The sequence below is a fragment of the Protomyctophum parallelum genome, assembly GCF_964188405.1.
Source record: "Protomyctophum parallelum genome assembly, chromosome: 1".
NCBI classification, from domain to species: domain Eukaryota; kingdom Metazoa; phylum Chordata; class Actinopteri; order Myctophiformes; family Myctophidae; genus Protomyctophum; species Protomyctophum parallelum.
In genome coordinates, this window is record NC_139697.1 from 13,348,939 (window position 1) to 13,369,547 (window position 20,609).

The window sequence follows — 20,609 nt, forward strand, 5'->3', positions numbered from 1 at the left end:
AGGGGTGACCTAGCTGGGACAAAAAGGTTTGAGAAGCACTGATATAGAGGGAGGAACAGGAAGGGAGACATGCGGGACATGCCAGGAATCTGATTCAAACTTGCAAGTGTGTGTTCTGTCATTAACAGAGCCACTATGTGTCCCTGACCTCACATTCCTGCCTCAGACCAATGAATCATTGATAAAACTGTAAAACTGGTGGAGTATGACCTAAAGCTAAACTGTAACTTATAATTACACTAAACTGATCATACTAAAGTAAAAGAATAGTTAAATAATGCTTTAACAAGTCGTTAAGTCTTCCTCTCCCCTATTCTACATTTATGTGCACGCCTGTGTGTGTAGTGTATGAATGTCTGTGTGTGCGCACGACTGCTTTTTTGTAAGTTTGGGTCCCAGAGACCAAATGTCAGGAATGTGTTTTATTTTGTAGTGATATTCATGTCCTGTAGACAGTGGTTAATTGGGTTTTACTTTACTGATGTGTTCCTTTTGTTTTGTAGTATTGTTTCCTGTTTGCCCTACAGGAGTTACTGTTACCTAGCTTGTCTCACCTCCCTGTGATTATTAGTAATCTCCACCTGTGTTCTGCTAGCTAGCCTATCCCTCTGTTGATTGTCAGTTGTGTTCACCTGTGCTAGTTATCCCTGTCTGTATATAAGCCCTCAGTTCTTTTGTGTTATCTGCCAGTACTGGTTCTGTTCCCCTCATGTTTCTAGCATTCTTTTGCAACTCCATTTATTCTCCTATGTGGGAGAATACATTCTTTGCAGTCCAGAGTCCAGACGGTCTGGTCTGCATTTATTTAATGTAATCTTTTCTCAATTTCCCCTTTTTTTTTTTTTGCTGATAAACCGATACCTCAGCCATCAGGCACAGAAACAACAACCGAGTCAAACAGCCACTATAGAAGGGAGTTTAGTTTACTGATTCAAAGCACCTCATAGCTGACCTGTTAAACGCTACTAACAGTCTGACAATAAGGGCCACAGAACTGATTGAATCATGAAAAGTGTTCCATTGCAGGCAGGAACACAGGTTGAACACTGTATGCTCACTCTGTTGCCAAAACTGAACTTGCATAGGCCTATATGTTTTTGTGAAGTATTCTGAAACATGGACATTCCCAAAATGGACAGGCTTCCAAAACTCAGCTTCAAAGTGATGCGACTGCAAAAGTCAGACATTTATGAAACAGCTGTTAGCAAAATGTACTATTGTATATGTTTAACATTGTGCCTGGGTGCCAATCACTTATGTTGAAGTGTTTAACACATTTTCTACATTTTCATGATCTGAATTAGTATACTAAAGCCCTAACCACACCAAAGGGTCGAGACAGTTTTAGCGTTGTCCCTGCGGTGTGATATGTCTTGTTGCACGTTGACCCACGTTGACCCTAGTGATTCAACGCATGGAATTCAATGGCCCAAACCACACCAAAGGGTCAAGACGGTTTTAGCGTTAACTCCTTGCAACCGTTTCGTGCATGGTGACCCTTTTGTGTGGTTAAGACTTTAGACACTTCCACCAACCCAAAGTCCACAGGGGTATAAATTATATAGAAAAATGCATTGAAAAAGTAATGCCCAGACATGGGAACGAAATTGACACACACACACACACACACACACACACACGCAGACACACACACACACACACACACACACACACACACACACACACACACACACACACACACACACACACACACACACACACACTTTTACAAAACAGTTGAACTTTACTTAACCGTCTCGTTTACTTGCTATTCCAGAGGGGTGTAAATCAAATAAAAGAATGTGGTTCATGTGAGCCTGTCACATTTCTTAACACAATAAACTGCATATTCTATTCATATTGTACCAAATTGAGCCTAATGTCCAGCATTACAATTTGACGGTTAGCCTACTGTGATTTATTTTGGTAAAAACTGTACCAGGCTCACATGAAAAGTTTCATTTGGTTTGACACCGGCCTCTTAGGGAAGTTTTATGGTTTTGAAAGAATCCGGTCGAAATAAGGGACACAATGTTGGTGAGTTTATCTCATGTCAGCACACGGGGACCAAGTATGGAAACTTGGACAGAGGGACGCGTCCACTGACTTGCTGTTTACATTTCTCTCATTGTTTGTGCGTCACCAGTGGACCAAGTATTCATGAGCTCACTGGCAGTGCTTCCAGCTAGCTGATGGGGACTCTCACATCACACACACACAGCCACCACGATGGAGGAAGTTCTGATTAAAAGATCCAAGCACTGGAACAAACACCCATCAGCATATAAAAAATAACCCCACCCTGCTCCCACAGAGAAGGAATTCTCCATCTCGAGGACATTCTGTTTAATTGCTTCCCTGGCTAAATCCTGCATTGGAATACACACACGTACACACAGCCATACAATATGTCATCTATTTAAAATGTTACAAATGCACCTGAGGGTACAAACCCTGCATGCCCATGCCCATACCAACAACTATATCTACTGTATCTACTGTATCTATCTATCTATCTATCTATCTATCCACTTCACAAGCACTGAGGTATAATGTTAGAGGTATAGCCTATGAGGTATGGTCAGGACAAGAAGCATTGTCTGTGTGGGTTTACTCTTCCTCGTTTAAGTTTATTAATGATTTCCATTCCCCACCATATTACATACACAGAATATATACAAAACCTAGGACTCTCTTTAGATTATCAGTCAAACTGTGGCTGCCCTGCCCTGCTGTAGACAATGTAAGCACTGTCCAGTGTGTAGGTTTAAGGAAGGATGGGATATTTCACTTCAACTATGCATTCACTTCATATTAGCTCTGAACAGTAGATTTTTTCCTTTCGTTGGTTTTGTGCTGACCTCTGCTGGTGGCATTGAGAATACAATGCATTTTATAACTAATAACAGCACAGTCTCAGTAACTATAGACTATTGAAGAGGAACTTTATTGAAACTGTCATATTAACATTTCCTTTCACATATTCAAAAAGACAAATAACTCTATGCAACACCTTATTATGTCTTGTGTTTTTCCTAAGAAGTGTGCTGTGGAATGTAATTGATGTGCAAGGCCACTTGTCCAAATTGGTGGTGTGCATATCCACAAATGTAAGTCCACAGAAATTGATAACATTTTTAATATATAGTATTATTATTGTAAATAATAAAGCTGTTTGTTTCACAAAACGTATTGGTATAGCATTTGTAGAAACTACTGTGTCCAAACATCCTACACACTCAACCCTGGACTGAGGTCGGAGAGGGAGGGGATGTTTTATGAATTCAGAATCTAAAAAGACACCGGCATTTAATATATATATTGAAAAGAAGCTACAGGAGAAAATGGTACAAATGTAACAGTGTTATAATTACACAAAATGTGATGCATTACTTAATTTCTATAAGAATACATAGTAGCTCCTTTAAGTCCCCTAGCTCCTTCTGTCGCCCGTATAAATCTCCTGCCACACCTCCACCTCTTCCTTGTGTATTTTGTCCTTTGATATACTTAGCCCTTGCACTACAAAAGAGTAACTTGGTGACATGATATTTGTGATTTCTTGTCAGGTATGTTCAATTTTATAATGAATGACATCATTATCTTGTGTTACGTATTTCCATGTTGGAATGAGAGAGAGAGGAGTCTTTGCACTCCAAAAGAGTCTATCTTGGAGACATGATATATTTGTGATGATTTCTAAGAGAGTTCTGGGTCCGTCTAATCCCTTCAACACGACGCAGAGTTGAAGACTACAGGAGGCAAGGCTACTGTGGCCTCAGTCAGGACAGATCATTTTTTGAAGGTAAAAAAGGCCAAACAGAGGAGGCCACAGCGACCATGGCCAACTCACTATACCTTCAACAACACAACATAAACAGCCTAGTATACTATACTATACGTACTGTACGTACCCACAACTCTTTACCTTAACAATAACCACAAACACAACAGAAACAGCCTAGTATACTTCACATTAGGGGTGGGCGATATGGTGATAAATATCGTATCGTGATCAATAACATACCGTGATACAATATTCAGGGATATCGTATATGTTGTCATACAGTGAATGCACATTCTATGATTTGCAGTTCTAGCCCTTAATTTATACTTTTGCAGATTGACGGTTTCGTTAGCCAAAATTAATAAGTATATTGGTCTAAATGTTCTGTTACTCCTTTTTCTTTTAGTTTCAGTTACCTTGTAGGTGGTTGTGCTGTTAAGTAACTTGAACAATAACCCTAAAACCCACTTGAAAAGATATTGTGATATTATATTTTTCCATATCGCCTGCCCCTACTTTACATACTGTAGATGTCTTTGCCATCAACAGCAGCAACAACACAAGACAGCCTAGTATACAAATACTGTACTGTGTCACAACTCCTCACCACCTAGTATTATACTGCACCCTGTCACAACTCACAGTCACAACTTCAACAGCACAACATACACAGCCTAGTAAACGTATACACACAACTCAACTCACTACCACAGTCACACACTGTAGATTCACATCAGCCTTGGATTCTACAGCCTGAAACAACCACTGAAAAACAATTCATTGCCACCCGCAGTCCTAATATGGTCCTTAATATAACAACAATAGAACATGAATCACAATGAATGGCAACAATAGAGAAACCGCTTGAATCACATACACAACATACAACACAATCAGCAACAGCAGCAGCAAAGAACAACAAAAAAACGTGGTTCCTACCCTGAGATGTCTTCTTATTGGCTTCATCACAGTTGGGTTAGTGACGCCAGGGTCATGACTGAAGTCATTGTAGATCCCTCTCTCTCTCTCTCTACAGTACTGTAGGTCATCCTCGGACGCGACCTCCAATGGCCTCTCCAGTCATCTCCATCCTCCATATATCTGATTGATTGAAATTTTGATTGATTGAAATATTTATTAACAGTTTGCAGAATTACAGTAAGCACAAACTCAATACAAAGACTGTTAACTGTGAGTGGACGACCCAATTAAGCATTACACTTGTTTACAACAGGGTCCACCATGTTCAATTCATCAAAACATTTATAGACTTACAAATAGACACTTCTATATAGTTAAAGAACAGAACAGGAATTCATCATAAAGGAAGCAAAAAGGGAAAAGAAACATATACAGTGAGGGGAAAGGGGGGGGGGGGGCGGTGTGGGGGGGGATTCAGATTTTACGGGGGCCAGTTTCGAATTGCAGCCATCCGTAGGTGCCCTTTGAAAGCGGTTTTGAAGGAGTCAAGGGATTCACATGTCTTAATGACATCAATGACAATGACATGTTGGTAGGGCGTTCCACATTTTGGTGGCTGATATCTAGCTTGCTTATATCTGTCTAGGTAGGTAGGTAGGTAGGTAGGTGTGGGAGTCAGTGGGACGTACGCCCTCATGATCAATGCCAATGCATGTGTTGGGTCCCATAGCACAAGTATACAAGCTTACTGTCTGGGAGCTCATTCTCCTAATTTTCCTGGCTGCTACAGTATCTTCTCACCGACCCTCAGCAGCGCTGTCCATGCCATGCTGGGACCTCCATGCAAGTGATTTCCTCATTTTAATGTCTTTCTCTGTTGTGTTGACCCATGAGGTCTGGCTCCTATGGTCCGGAGTAGGTTGGTACTGGGAGGGACACCATACGCCTTGAGTAACTGAAAGAAAGAAAGGTAAATACAAAGGTCATATTGTATACAGTACAGGGTGTCAGAGGGTATCTGAAGGCCGGAGGGGGGGGCCTTTGGCTAGGCAAAAGTGGCACAGTTGCCGTTCAATTAAATGGGCCAATAGGCTTTCATATAGGGGAAACAGAGTTGTTGCTGACGTCCAGGTGGAAATTAAAAACAAAACAGTCGGGTGATCAAAAGTGTGAGTGGGGGTGTCGCGACGTACTCACAGTGAATGATGGTGACGCACCTGATACAGTACACCCTTTCACAACTGTCTACCTTCAAAATCAGTCACACTCACAACCTGATGCGTTATGAGCTTGTATCGGGCCCTGGGGAACGCCGGTCAATATAGGTTAATGAAGTGGTTAATGAGAAATAGGTTAAAGTTAACCTCTCCTATATGGATGTATAACTATTTATTCCTATTTATATTCAATATTTATTTGTACATACATTGTTTTATAGTGATTGTTTGTTCCACTTTCGTTTTAGCAATGTAAATGTATGTTTTCTCATGCCAATAAAGCTGCTTTGAATTTAATTGATTGGACTGTTGTGTCCACTAGATGGCAGCAGAGTCAGTCAGCAGATAAGATCCTCTACTACTACTACGTAAAATAAAAGTGGGATCAGAGGACCCCCAAATGGTCCATAAAGGGGTCCCAGAGGGTCCCCAGCAAAATTGGGGGGGGGGGGGGGGGGGGGAATTAACCACTTTTGTTTCTTCAGAAATAACCAGTATTGCAATGCCACATGTTGTGAGCTTGTAGGTCAGATAGCTAGGCCTACTTTTGAAAAATGTATATTCAAAATGTTGCTGGTAATATGGGGGTCCTTGACAATGGGGGTCCTTGACATGAAAATGTTTGAGACGACCACTTTATCACTTTGTTTGTAAAGAGTTGATGCTTTTTACTTACAGATGAGGGACGGTTTAATAAATATATGAGGAAAACCAACAAAAACATTGTAAACAATATAATAACAATAATATTATAGAAAATAATTATTATATAAATAGGCCTAATATTTATAAGTAGTTTTTTCATAGGCCTATTTAACCACAACCGAAACACACACGCACGCGCGCACCCTGCATGCTGCTGCGTCACAGTCAAACAGCTCATTAACATATTCAATAATTCAATTCACATAATAACATAACACATGTCACATACCTAGGCTATACCTAAATATAATTAGTATCATGACTAGTTTTCGCTTTACGATATTTCTCAAGGTATAGCTATAGCCTAAACGTGAATTACACAATGCAGCTCTGTAAATGTTATGCTATTAAAGCAGCTAACTGTGTTTAGCTATAAACTTTGCACAGACGCTCTGAATCATCAAAAAGTGACGCAGTTCGTTGATGTGTAGTTAATTTACTTACCGTAATTCTCTTCCAATAAGTCTGTACAGATGTGGTTTAGTACTTTTAACTCCCTGACAACCCTGTCAAATGTACGTCCATGTTGTGTAAAGTTACACTGTAGACTACGTTGTTAATTCACCGTACAAATATAGATTCGTTTTTAATCAAACAGCATGTGCGTCGGTCTCGTGCAGGTGGATAAGGGTGTTAAGTAGGCCTATTAAATACAGCAAGTGTCTTAAAGGGATATTTCACTAATTCTTTCTAAAACACTTTGGTCCTTTTATCGTCTACTCAGAACTAAACACCCCAGACAGTTCAGTTTTTAGATATGATAACATGGTACGTGGACCCTCTTGTAGACAAGTGTAATGCTTAATTGGGTCGTCCACTCACAGTTAACAGTCTTTGATAGATTAATATTAATCGAAAATACCCGTCCTTTTTTGTCTGATATTGTCCTCCTAATAAGTTTATTTTAATAATTAATAATAATTTTGATTAATTTAGATTAATTTATTTTTTCTCTCCTGCTGCCTTTCAGAAAAAATATAAAATGATTGAAGTGTGTTCAATTCCAATACATTCTAAAGATACAAAAAAGGCACTCTCGTAGAAAAGTAAAAAGCCTTTAATAAAGTGCCATGCATTGCAAGATAAATAAAATGTACCTACGCGTTGCAGGTTGCGGCACAACTGCCTCCATCAGGGTGACCAAAAAATATTAATGTTTTTCTGCACTAGCCAGACAGACATCAGCAACATTATAAAAATCACAAACATTTTTGTCCAGGTGAAAATCACCAGGGTTTAGTGTTAGGGTTAATTAACATTGAATCAAGCGTATAACATGATAATCTAGGCTACTATATAATGCGCCACGTCTCTGCGTGTGTGCATACGTGTGTGTGTACGGTTGTAATGCACGTAACTCGAGAACCGTTTGACCCACCGACTTCACATTCGACACACACGTTCTACACCCCCACAGGGACCCACGGTTCTCCAGAACCACCACAAAAGGCTCTGGTCAGGCTCTGCCAGTGGGCCTAATGAGGCCAATTCCTTTCACCTGGGCCAGGCTCTGCCAGTGGGCCTAATGAGGCCAACTCCTTTCACCTGTGCATTTTCCAGCCTCTGCCTCAGCCAATTGAGGCTCAAACAATCAGGCTCTGCCAGTGGGCCGAATTGATTGCCAAGTACACTTTTCAGTTTGCAGTCTTCACACTCACAGGCATACACAGATCTCCATGTGGGACACCGGCTGAGAGTTCAAACGGGTGCTATGACAACGTATAATATCATTAGGTTGAAGGTTCCCAAGTTGCATCGTTCCCAAGTAGGCTGGTGGCCGACTGTGACGTGCACGTACAGGTCTAGTATGTACTAATAAGTAATAAAGTTAATATGATGGATCATGGATTGAGGGGTCTGGTATGATAGTAGTTAGAAAAAAGTCATATAGTACATTTAAAAGCAAGTACTTTTTTACACTTACTTGAGTAACATTTTGACTAAGCTACTTTTACTTGTAGTGGAGTAAATTTGACCATGTTTTATTTGTACTCTTACTCAAGTACTGCATGGGGTCGAGTAGGCTACTCTGTCCACCTAGGCTACCTGATGGTCCAAGGAAGACAAATGAAGGAACGCATTGAGGTGGAACATGAGAGAAGGAAGCTCTGTTCCATAACCAACTCAATGTCAGAGTGTTATGCTCTATGTAAAGCAGCCATATTGGAAAGAAATTAATTGGCCCTCTTATTCCTTACTTCCTTCACAGGGGGGGGGGGTCCAAATTACACTAGCCCCAATTTCTTTCCAATATGGCTGCTGTGCATAGAACATAATATCTTCAGGCCAAGCGAGTTATAATGTTAGAGGTATATGACTACGTATCGGTCAGGACAAGCAGCCTTCAGAATTAATCGGGAGAGGAACATTTCCTGTGTTATTGTTCTCTGTTGAGTTAACTAATGATTTCTATTCCCCTCCATATTACCTCTCCCAGAGGACTGTCTTTAGATTATCAGTGAAACTGAGCGGAGGCTGCCCTGCTGTAGACAATGTAAGCAGTCAGTTGGCATATATCAACTACCATGCGCTACCGCGCACCAACATACTACCAAGTATAATGTGGAAGTGACGTCAGATTCAGATATATTGTACACAGACATTCTGAAGAACAGCAAACAAAAGGAAGCAGCTTGCCAACTGACTTACACACTATAACATAATTGTGTAGGTTCAGGGAAGGATGGGATATTTATTTCACTTATCTTTAACTCTAATGCACTCTTATGCATTCCTTTTTCTAACTGAGTAGTCATATTAGCTCAGGAACAGCTACAGTTGGTTTTGTGCTGGCACGGTGAATTAAATGAATGACTTATAACATAAACTATTTGAAGAATAACTTTATTGACAACTGTCATATTAACTTGTTTCAAATTAGGAATGTACCGTGCACCGCACCGCAAACACCAATCGTTTATTTGTTGAGTTTTTGGTAACAAGACCTTCTTCAGAACATGAAACGTGTGTAGTTATATTCCAGAGTGTAGGAGAGAGTGAGTGCAGCCAGACAGGTGCACAATCAGAAAGTCAATTAGATATCATTAATAAAGTAATGAAGATTAACCAATAGCAAGACCTCAAGCAGTTCCAACGTCCAACCACAGAATATACACATCAAAAAGGAATAAATGTACAGTTGCCTGCTTACAGTATAAGGCAATCAAACATCGTCCCTCAAGAGTCATAAAGATTGACCATTATCAGTACAGAAATATCAAAGCACAGCGCTCCCTCTCTCTCTCTCTCTGCGGTGCCGGTGACCAAAAAATATTAATGTTAATATTAATTCTGCACTAGCCAGACAGACATCTGCAACATTCTAATTATTTAGAAAGAATAAATACTTGTCTATGGGAAAAATGCATGGGGAATATTTCCTGGGCCTGTCGTCGTCATGAAAGGGGGCGGGACTGCGATGTTCTATTCTACTGTAGAGAACATAAGAGGTTTTGTGCTGACCTCTAGTGGTGTCATGGGGAATTAAATACATCACAATAAAAACAATTTGAAAAGCAACTTTATTGAAAACTGTGTCTGTCATATTAACATGTTTCAGATTAGTGATGTGTTTCCCCTTCACATATTCTTTTAATGATCCTGAATGAAAGCAGTGAAGTCATTTTAAGGTAAAAACAGTACTATATGAAATTATTTTTCATACTATTATCACAAATAAGACCTAATGAAATCACAAGACTTCAAAAAAAAAGCCCAAGGAGTCTTTCTGGATCAGTTGCTAGTCTCTGTCAATAGCGTCAGACATCATCTCTGGGGTTCTAGATCAGTGCTGACCATTTAGATAGAATACATTTCTGTCTCCGGACTGGCTTCCATTTGATGAAGCGCTGTCGCCTTTTCCTAAAAGAGGAATGTCTTGGGTGGCCGTTTCCCTTTAGCGTGGGCCAGTCCCTCTCCTGCATTCATGCATTCTGTAGGCACACATGTAAAAGATACCTGCAACAGACAAAGAGTTGTGGTTCAGTCAGTGATGCAAACAGGGGCCCGAGAAGCAGGCACAACGCAATTTGTTTTCCGGTGTTGAGTACAAATGTGACTACTATGTCAGTAGCATTACAAAGTTGTATACATTTCTACTGCATGGTAAACACTAACAGGCAGGATTTGGTTTCACTTGGCCCTAGAAGGGCTCTGTCACAGAGTACAAGTGTCTTTCATAGAACAATGTGTCAACTAATATAATTCATGTGGTCCTGACTTTATTATTAACAAGATCTTGTACCCACCATTCCTCTGTTTGAAGCTATAGCTATCGAAAACAACCTCCATGCTCTTAGTTACTCGCGCATATGAACTTAAATTAGCAACACAATGCAGATGATACACTTTAAAAGAATCAATGGATAATAACTTAATAGGCCTTATATGGCTTAATATAAAAAACACCTTAAATATTTCATTTATTTTGGTTCATCTGTCACTCCATACAGACAACAGAAGTTGATGATGTCATATGTCCATGTGTGGTCCAACCCGATGGAATTTATGGAACGCATGTATTAACTAGTAAAATATTGCTTCGATGCTCATATTAACCTTAGGAAGTATTATGTTGTTTTTTAGTTAGCACCTTAATATTAATAGTACATTCCATAGAGCTGGACCACACACACATGGACATATGATATCATCAACTTGTGACGGGAGTTGTCCCAATTGAGTGAAAGATAAATTATTTGTAAAATAAATAAAATATTGAAGGTATTTTTCATTTCTAAGTTTCTAGTTATAGAGGCCACTTATAGTGTATTAGGGCATATAAGGCGTATTAGCCATGAATAATTTTAAGAACATATCACAGTCTGTTGTTGTTTCATCTGCCCAGGTTTGGATTATTAGGGTAACAATGCGGACGGTTACTTTTTGGAGAGCAGTGACGGTGTGTCTGTGGGTTCTCTATCTGTCCTTACCTGCAAAGAAGGTCATGAGCAGAGCCACCCAGCCTAGTATGTAGGACCAGGAGAAGCGCCAGTCACCGAAGCGCCTGCCCAGGAAGTTGACCGTCACACCAGTATAGATGGCCATGGCCAGCAGAACAAAGAAAGCTGGGGAAGATGGGAGATTCAGATTAATATTGGTGAGAGCGTGTGTGTGTGCATATAGCATGTGTGGGTATGTGTATGCATAACTTTAAGTTGAAAAATAATTCAGTGCTTCATGGGGTGATAGAAAAGCAGTGATTCTTGGGGTGAACTAATCCTAAAACAAATACGGTTTTCTCGTGCACACATGTGCGTGTGAAGACTCACTGGAAACAAAGAACATAATTCCTGCAGCGAACGAGCGGTTGAACCTCTCAAAGGACGAGAAGTGGGCAAAGGACATGATGCCCGCTATGATGCCAGAGAAGCATGCCATGCCCGACAGGATCATGAAGGCTCTAGTGGCATTCCAGTAAGCTGCACAGGGACACAGACATGGAACAATCAGTGATATGACATCAACTTCTTAAAATAATGGAGGAAAATAAAACAGGAAAAACAATTATACAGAACAAACTATATGATATTTCTAATCATTTCACCCAAAAGGTTTATAACAATATATGACTATTGACATTGTCAGTTATGTAACATAAGAGGATTAAATGACTTTAGTCATAATTTAGGCAGTTATAAAGCCAAATTATTTGTGGAGTAACCGACTTACTCCAGACTTTTTCTAATTTTGGGGAACAGTGACATTTCAGATCCGTGGAACGCAGCAAATCAGGCTGGAACCCAGGTTACCCCGTTACCTCCTGAACTAGCTAACCCACCCACCCACATGGAACCCAGGCTACCCCGTTACCTCCTGAAGTAGCTAACCCACCCACCCACATGGAACCCAGGCTACCCCGTTACCTCCTGACCTAGCTGGAACCCAGGCTACCCCGTTACCTCCTGACCTAGCTAACGCACCCAGGCTGGAACCCAGGCTACCCCGTTACCTCCTGACCTATAGCTAACCCAGGCTACCCCGTTACCTCCTGACCTAGCTAACCCAGGCTACCCTGTTACGTCCTGACCTAGCTAACGCACCCAGGCTGGAACCCAGGCTACCCCGTTACCTCCTGACCTATAGCTAACGCAGGCTACCCCATTACCTCCTGACCTAGCTAACCCAGGCTACCCTGTTACCTCCTGACCTAGCTAACGCACCCAGGCTGGAACCCAGGCTACCCCGTTACCTCCTGACCTAGCTCCTGACCCAGGCTCCTGACCCAGGCTACCCCCTGTTACTTCCTGACCTATAGCTAACGCACCCACCCACATGGAAATATAAATTACATAAGCTGTATAGAGACATTTCCTATTTATCCACATATATGCACATATATGGACCTGAATATGGCATATATATGCAGCATACTGTAGCTATATTCTTGCCATATATTGGCATAAGATGTTAATATATTTTAAATAAAACCATAGCACCACCATTAGCCTTTTCATGTCACACACCCCCTAGAAGACACCCACGCACCACAAGGGGTGCACGCACCACAGTTTGGGAACCACTGAATTATCCAATTGATACCTATTCTAAAAAGCCTTCTAAAACCTTTTTTTTAGGTTTTCTTCAAATTCTTATTCAGAAATGTAAAAAGAAAATGTATAGCAATAAATAATAAGACACAGAGGTAGCATCGGGCTTCAAAGGTAAAACAAGGAATAGGTTGCACCAGCTACAATCTGGGAACCCGGTAGCGCAGCACAGAATCTGTTCTTGAGAGATTACACCAGCTATAACCAAGGTCATGCAGGTTCCACTACACTACTGTATGCCACTTCTCAGATGGCATCATTTGGACTTTGCTTCCTCAGACCTTTCCTCACCATTTATTAAGTGAAGCTATTTCTGGGAACAGAAAATGGAGTGCGGACCCTTTGTATTCTTGAACTACTCTGGTTTTTCAGTGGCTATTTTGCCACTTAGTAGTAGATCTTTATACATATTTCATCAGAAGCATCAAACACGACATATATTGATCACACTTTCAAAGTGTAACAGAGCAGTAAAAGCCTTATGAGTTATGTTTCTCATTCAATGACGTCACTGGAGGGCTTGGTCAAGGCCAAGGCTGGCTAAAGTTTAGGACTTTGGCATTACAAGAGCTGCACACTTTAACACTGTGAGTGACTCGTCTATCCTTCAATCAGATTAAGTATGTCCTGTCCTGTCCTGTCCTGTCCTGTCCTGTCCTGTCCTGTCCTGTCCTGCCCTGTCTCTTATCTTATTAAACAGAAGAAGATACTTCGTCTTTGTGAAACATTTCAATGTCATGATGACGAAAGAGTTGAAAGATCAAATACAAGTCTAGTGAACGTTAATGATGAGCTGCATATTTGCATTTTAGGGCCAAGGCAAGGGTTTTAATTTGTTCGTAAAACATATATCATCAACAGAGTTTGTGAACGTAATGCATTATTTGATATTTTAATTGCAATAATATTATCCCTTGTGATTACTTTCCTACTCATGAACGTGTAGCCTATTTAGTACTAAATTAATAATGTAATAATGACTATGTAATGTATTACTGCTTATCCTGAGAGGAAGTGCTTGACGACATCCTGTAGTGTGAGTCATTGGTTTTCAACCCTTTTCATTTCATCAGCATTTGAGCCACTACACCGGGACCACCAGACCCCATACTTTTGTTGTAGTTGGATACGATTTTGTCCACATTTCGATACTGTATTGATGTCGTATACCATTAGGCGAGATAACAGGCAAACTTTGATCAAAATAACAATTCTTCTACATTCTCTAATTGTGTAGACCTCTTGTAAATGAAGTAATGCAGAATAGATGTTTAACAATAATTTAATTAACTCATTTCATTATACACTCTCAAGAGTTGAAGATCTAATAATGATCCATTTGGTTACCAACTCTCCATCATTTAGCTGGGGACCACCTGGAACCCCCTCAAGGACCACTGGTGGTCCCCGGACCACTGGTGGTTGAAAACCACTGGTGTGAGTGAACGGCGGGGGTCTTACCTATGCTGTCGGTCTGCATGTAGCACTTGTTGGACATGCAGTACCTCCACAGGCCCTGGTGGGCGTAGCTGCCGGACAGACGGTACTGCATCCAGTAGTCTGTGGCCGTGGACACCACCAGCAGGATGTTGCCCACGATGGCACAAAAGAGACCCCCTCCCATGAAGCTGTACATCTTGAGATGAGATAGAGGGGCTGCCGCAGAGCACCTGTCACTGCACCATGCATGCAGGAGACATAGAATGGATTAACATGTGTGAAATAACGAAACGTGTGTTTTTTGAAGACAACGTATGAAGGCAACCGTTACATTCATGTTGTACGAAGAGCTCAACGGGGTTCTGCATGACTACTGTATGTGTAGTCAATGTCATACAACTAATAAATACGTACAAAACTACCACAAGTATACTTGTGGTAGTTTACAAAGAAACACCTTGGTGCGGCCGGAGCTTAGGTTCGTCTCCTGACCCCTTCGTGTCGAAGACTTCCTGAGCAAGACCCCTAACTGCTCTCATCATAACCATCTGAGTAGCCATCAGCTGGGTGAAGCAAGCTGAAACAGTATTTTTCCCCCCCATGGGATTGATAAAATACAATCCAAAATAATCTAAAGTCGATGTATCATTTTTCTACTGGTTGTTTAGTTTAGTGTAGGCACCTCTAGTGGTTCTATATAGCAGTTTTAAGTGCTATATAGCAGCAAAACAGGTTCGCCTGTGGTTTGAAGCCAAAGAACCACCTTCAGAGTTATTCAGCAGCATTTTTGTTTAGCATGATTATTATGATAGCATGATGATACTGTAAATCGCTCTGGATTAAGAGCGAAAAATGCCTAAATATTAAACACAAAAGTACCATAATATGATAATAACTAGGCTATACTGGAACGAAACACCATATTGTATTGTAGAACTGAATAAACAAAACAAAGACAAAGATAACATAGGTAATTGTGAATGTCACAAACGCAAATCACATACTGTAAATGTGTTTTAAAACAAACATACAGCCAATAAGACTAAACTAAATATCAAGTAGATTTTTCTAAATGGCATCAGAAACATCACCGAGTATGAACATTCTGCAAAACACATGTTCAAGTTCAAGACACATAAAGAGGTCCTGCTGAGCCCCCAAGCAGCGAAGCATTTAAAACCAAGCCCAATCAAAGCGGTCTACAAACTTTTCAACGGCCATATTATGTTTGCTTTTATCCAAACGCGCAGCGGCACCACTCAGAGTTGATCAGGTGTTATGGAAAGCCCCCAGGCAGGTGAAAACCTTCTTTATACGGAGGCCTTTCACCTCACGTCTACAACCTTCTTTATACAGAGGCTTTTCACATCACGTCTACGGTGATGATGCCAGCTGAGCAACCAATGGAGCAGGATCAAAGACTCTGGTGTCTCATTTACACCAGAGTTTCTTAATTTACAGTAGGTGCCGTCTGTGGCAACCCTAGGAATCCGTAACACAAGTCCAGGCAGAGGTGCCTCCGAATACTTTGATAATATTTGTAATTGAATGATTGAACCACTTAAACCCTCTAGATTGGTAAAATGGACCCAGGTTGCACTGTACTTGGTGCGTTCTTTTTCCATACACCAAATCTCTTCGCCAAAAATAGCAGATCTACAAGCTCACAATGCATCTTTGGTGAATGATCCCCTCAGAATAGGGATGTTGGGGTTCAAGTGGTTAAACATCAAGTATATAACGTTATTTTCAAAACTGATATTCTCTCACGTTTACACACTGGATCTTAGGGGCAAAGATTTTCATATTTATGTACAAGTCATATGATGTAATGTCATTCAGGGTTGCCGTGGACGAAAATGTTATTTACTAGCAGTGACCTGAGTCAAAAAAGTTTGAGAACCACTGATTTACACATTATTAACATATGTACCGTTCTAACACAGGAGCACACGCACGGTTCTTACCTTGTTTCTTCTGGAAATGCACACCCTCTTGACCGCCGTTCCTGAGGCTCAAGGAAGAGAGGGATGCAAGGGAAAAGATGAGAGGGAGAGAGAGATGGAGGGAGTGATGCTTCCAACCAAGAGGGAGAGAGAGAGAGAGTCAGAGAATTCTCTTGGGCCGAAATCCAAAAAGTCACACACCCGTCACCTCCTCCCCCACCCCTGTACTTTTTTCTGCCGATGAAAGCAAAATCCTTTCGGTGACAATATAGTCACCCTGTGTGGGGACACACTTGAATGAGGATGGGGGTGGGGTTGGGGTTGGGTTTGGGGGGCCAACCCCGCCGACCATGTGACCTTGCCCGTTTTCAGCGGCGGTGCCTGTGTGTGTGTGGTGGGACAGGGGGGTCAGAGGCTGATGGGAGGCGAGGGGGGGGGGGGGGGGGGGGGGGGGGCATGTTTCCTTTTTTTGTTTTGTTTTGTTTATTTGTAAATGGTGTATTCTGGAGCTGGGGATATGCTATGGTATGCAGTACTCTGCGGTGTCAATACAACATGCTGACACAGGTGGTTTCCTTTCAGGGCATGTTACACTGTGGCAGCATGGGGGGGCATATAGTGGGAGCTCTCTTGTATAGGATTATCGGTGCTTATATATAATGCATGTCAGGATTTTCTTTCCTAAAACGCAAGCTGCGTTGACGCCTAAGATTATTAGGCTTTTAACCACTTAAACATTATACCGGTATTTCACAGGTGTCCCCCAGGGTCTATACCAGGCCCTGTACGTTTTCCCCTCAATACTGAAATCCCTTTGTCGACGCATTATAAGCCTGCAGATCGACTCATTTTACTGAAAGTCCGTGCCAGAATAGGGACACAATAGTTTCACATTCACATACTGTATACTATACTTGTGCTCAGACACATACAAAACATGTCCAAATGATACAATCACAATAAGGGGATGGTGTTGAAAATAACACTTTAAACAATGCATCTGATTCATCCAATATGATTGTGATGACCATGTCAAATAAAATAAAATAAATAGGGTTGTACACGTCATTTTCAAATGATCGGAATCGGATCGAGAGCAAATTAAACGTGATTGGGACATCCTTGTATCAACATTATATCCATATCATTCATGATATTAGACTGGATATTGTCTGTGATTTTGGATATTGTACTATTGTGATGATGTGGCATAAGTGTTCTATAAAAATATAAACATCGGATTGAGAGAAATCGGAATCGGCAGATACTCAAAATCAAATGGAATCCGATCGAGAGCAAAAACACGTGATCGGAACTTCCCAAAAAATAAACATAACAAACCAATGCAGCTGATCTATCTACCATTCCCTCTTCCAAACACAGTGTCATTTTACAAAATATAAAACAACCTATCAAAACCAGCTACAGCACTGGTTCCCAAACAGTGGGTAGGGACACAGATACATTTTTATAGGTCTCTTTATTTTTTTGTTTCCTAATTTTTGTTTTAATTATTATTATTTCAAAACATAAAAAGAAAAATCCCAAAATTCCCATTTTCAGTAATTTCATGAAGATTTCAAAGAAATGTCATAAATTAGAAAACAATATACCAGCTTGTGAGCTTTGTAAGCTTGTAGATCTGCTAATTTTACTAGTTTGGTTCCCGGGGGAATATCTGTGATTTCTCTTTTGGGTCACAGATAAAACATTCGGGAATCACCGAGCTACACCCATTCTGGGCGGGAACCCCTTTTGGTGTTTTAACTAAGCATTATATTATACTTTAGCTGTTGAAAAATAGCAGATCTACAAGCTCATAGCGTGCCACCGAGTGGCGCGCTACGAGCTTGTAGGTCTGCTATTTTTGAAAAATCATAAAAATGCGGCACAAATCTTTGAATATATATTCTTTCAGAGCGAACGTTTTTTTTATTTCGACGTCAGGCCTAAATGGGTTAAGCTACCATTTGTTTCCATTAAAACATTCAGCATCACAACATGTTAAACAGATGACCCAAAGATGAAGTGATGGCCCCCGCCAGTATACCTTTGTGCCGACAAATGTAGACAAATGTGCAGTGGTGCAAAGTAACTAAGTACATTTACTTAAGTACTGTACTTTATTTGAGTATTTCAAATTTCCAGTACTTTTACTTCTACTCCACTATACATTTCAGATCCAAATATTGTACTTTTATTCCACTACATTTATGTGAAAACTTTGTAGATTTCGATTATTATTACAAAACATACTTCAGCCCTATATATATTATATCTACAAGCTCGCAATGCGACGCATTGTGAGCTTGTAGATCTGCTATTTTCAAAATAGTGTCATACCTTAGAAAACTTGAAACGGGATATTCTGCACAACGAGTACTTTCCCAATACTTTAGTACTTCTTTTGATTACTAGACTTTTACTTGTAACGGAGTAGTTCTACATTGCAGTATTGATACTTTTACTTATGTAAGTAAATTGAGTACTTTTTCCACCACTGCAAATGTGACATTTTGCTCCTCTCACCGCTTGAGGCAGGTGGCTAAATTGTTTGTGATAATGTTAAAAGTTAAAAAGTTAAAAATATGAAAAGAACGACCTGCCTTTTATCTATTGACTCGCAGTGGCAGCAGTGGTAATGATAGCCAGGATAAAAGTCAAAGCAAGGTTATTCATATGCTGCATATACTTTCCCTGGATTAAAATGATTGAATTTCAAACCTGAATCTAAGGGTCTTTTCTTTAGGTGAATGACTTTTGTCAGGCTAGATATCTTTTTTGTCAGTCTGAATACCACTTACAAAATAACAACACAAAACTAAACTTACAAATGAATACATTAATTAAATGAAGTATATGTTATATTAGTAATATTTTACTGATTTCATGTGTTTCAATGTTATTGTAATAAATAGCATAACACATTTTGGATGTATTAAAGTATTGCAAATTGTATTTTTTTGTATATAGTATCATTATATCATGTTTGTATCATGTAAAGAGTATCATCTACAACATAATTTTCTTATTTGACATTTCAAACAATTATTGACATATATTTTTCATGTTATACTACTCTAATTTAATCAGCTCTTTATGTTGAAATTAATCCAAATCATAATAATAGCAATCTGATAAACAATAAACAATTTTCATGTCTTTGTTGAGTTCAACTTCAAATGGACCCTATCAAATGGAAAAGGTTTGTGAACATCTACGTAGGATATTGATTTTGACATGCCTGTTGAGTGTTCCAATAAGTATAATACAGTTTTCAGATGTGGGCTGTCATGTCCAAAATAAAATCACACCTGTGTGAAGTGGCGCTCTTATCATCATACATCACATTCTGTGCTTAAGCAACCAAATCATCACAAATGTCATTCCGGGCCAATCACAATTTGCGTCTTCACTTTTCTTGTGGCTTCAATGTTTGTGTTTACACGAACACCAAAAGCTGGGCATATAGGAGGGTCTAGTGCCCCTCAAAAACCCACAAAGTTTGGTTATCAGTAGGGTCTGCTTTAGGTGTGTTGAAGTCTAAAATGGGACTCCTCACGAAGAATATAATGTTCCTGCTCACTTCACAGGCTACCTGTTAAATACAGAATTGAAGGGTTGTCTGATTTATTATTTATCTGCCGCATGTCAAGTATTCTAGCTATTCTATAGCTATTTATGGTAACCCAATTATGGTAACCCCCTTTAGTTTTTACCTCACCACCTCCTTTTCTGTGTAGAAACAGGTACTCAGTTTGTCTCCTCCCGTTCTTAGTCCACTTCCTCCCAGATGCCTCTGTAAATGGAAAATGGTGCATTTATATAGTGCCTTTATCCAAGGCGCTTTACATAGATTTTGCATTACATTCACCCATTCACACACCAATTGCGACGGAAGCCATGCAAGGTCGTACCAACCAGCACATCGGGAGCAATTTGGGGTTCAGTGTCTTGCCCAAGGACACTTCGACATGTGGACAGGAGGAGCCGGGATTCGAACCGCCGACCCATGGATCATTGGACGACCTGCTCTACCTCCTGA

At 40.3% G+C, this 20,609-nt stretch overlaps 2 protein-coding genes across 3 annotated transcripts in view; both read right to left on the reverse strand.

Annotated features, from left to right (window-relative positions):
• Positions 1-6,524: 6,524 nt before the first annotated feature.
• kat2b (K(lysine) acetyltransferase 2B) overlaps positions 6,525-20,609 on the reverse strand; it is a 175,812-nt gene continuing 161,727 nt past the window's right edge. Inside the window, exon 19 of the transcript XR_014569992.1 lies at positions 6,525-6,559. The gene's annotated coding sequence lies outside the window, so the exon portion shown is untranslated. The remainder of the gene's footprint in view (positions 6,560-20,609) is intronic.
• LOC310873627 (lens fiber membrane intrinsic protein-like) lies at positions 10,145-20,350 on the reverse strand. Of its 2 annotated transcripts, none has more exons than XM_083786169.1 (6): positions 20,289-20,350; positions 16,586-16,694; positions 14,640-14,854; positions 11,901-12,050; positions 11,562-11,696; positions 10,145-10,587 (listed from the first exon to the last, which is right to left on the reverse strand). In XM_083786169.1, the coding sequence occupies exons 3-6, from the start codon at positions 14,812-14,814 to the stop codon at positions 10,526-10,528; spliced, it is 522 nt and encodes a 173-aa protein (XP_083642295.1). In that variant the 5' UTR covers positions 14,815-14,854; positions 16,586-16,694; positions 20,289-20,350; the 3' UTR covers positions 10,145-10,525. The 2 variants fall into 2 exon arrangements, with proteins under 2 accessions (XP_083642295.1, XP_083642296.1); XM_083786170.1 differs by having other exon boundaries at positions 16,586-16,632; positions 20,292-20,341.

Bases quoted from the DNA above. Each gene is read 5' to 3' on its own strand.
- LOC310873627 (XM_083786169.1), bottom strand. From the start codon at position 14,814: ATGTACAGCTTCATGGGAGGGGGTCTCTTTTGTGCCATCGTGGGCAAC. The intron at 11,697-11,900 runs GTGAGTCTTCAC...CATCTTCCCCAG, and splicing joins AATTATGTTCTTTGTTTCCA to CTTTCTTTGTTCTGCTGGCC. The intron at 10,588-11,561 runs GTAAGGACAGAT...TGTCTGTTGCAG, and splicing joins GCTCATGACCTTCTTTGCAG to GTATCTTTTACATGTGTGCC.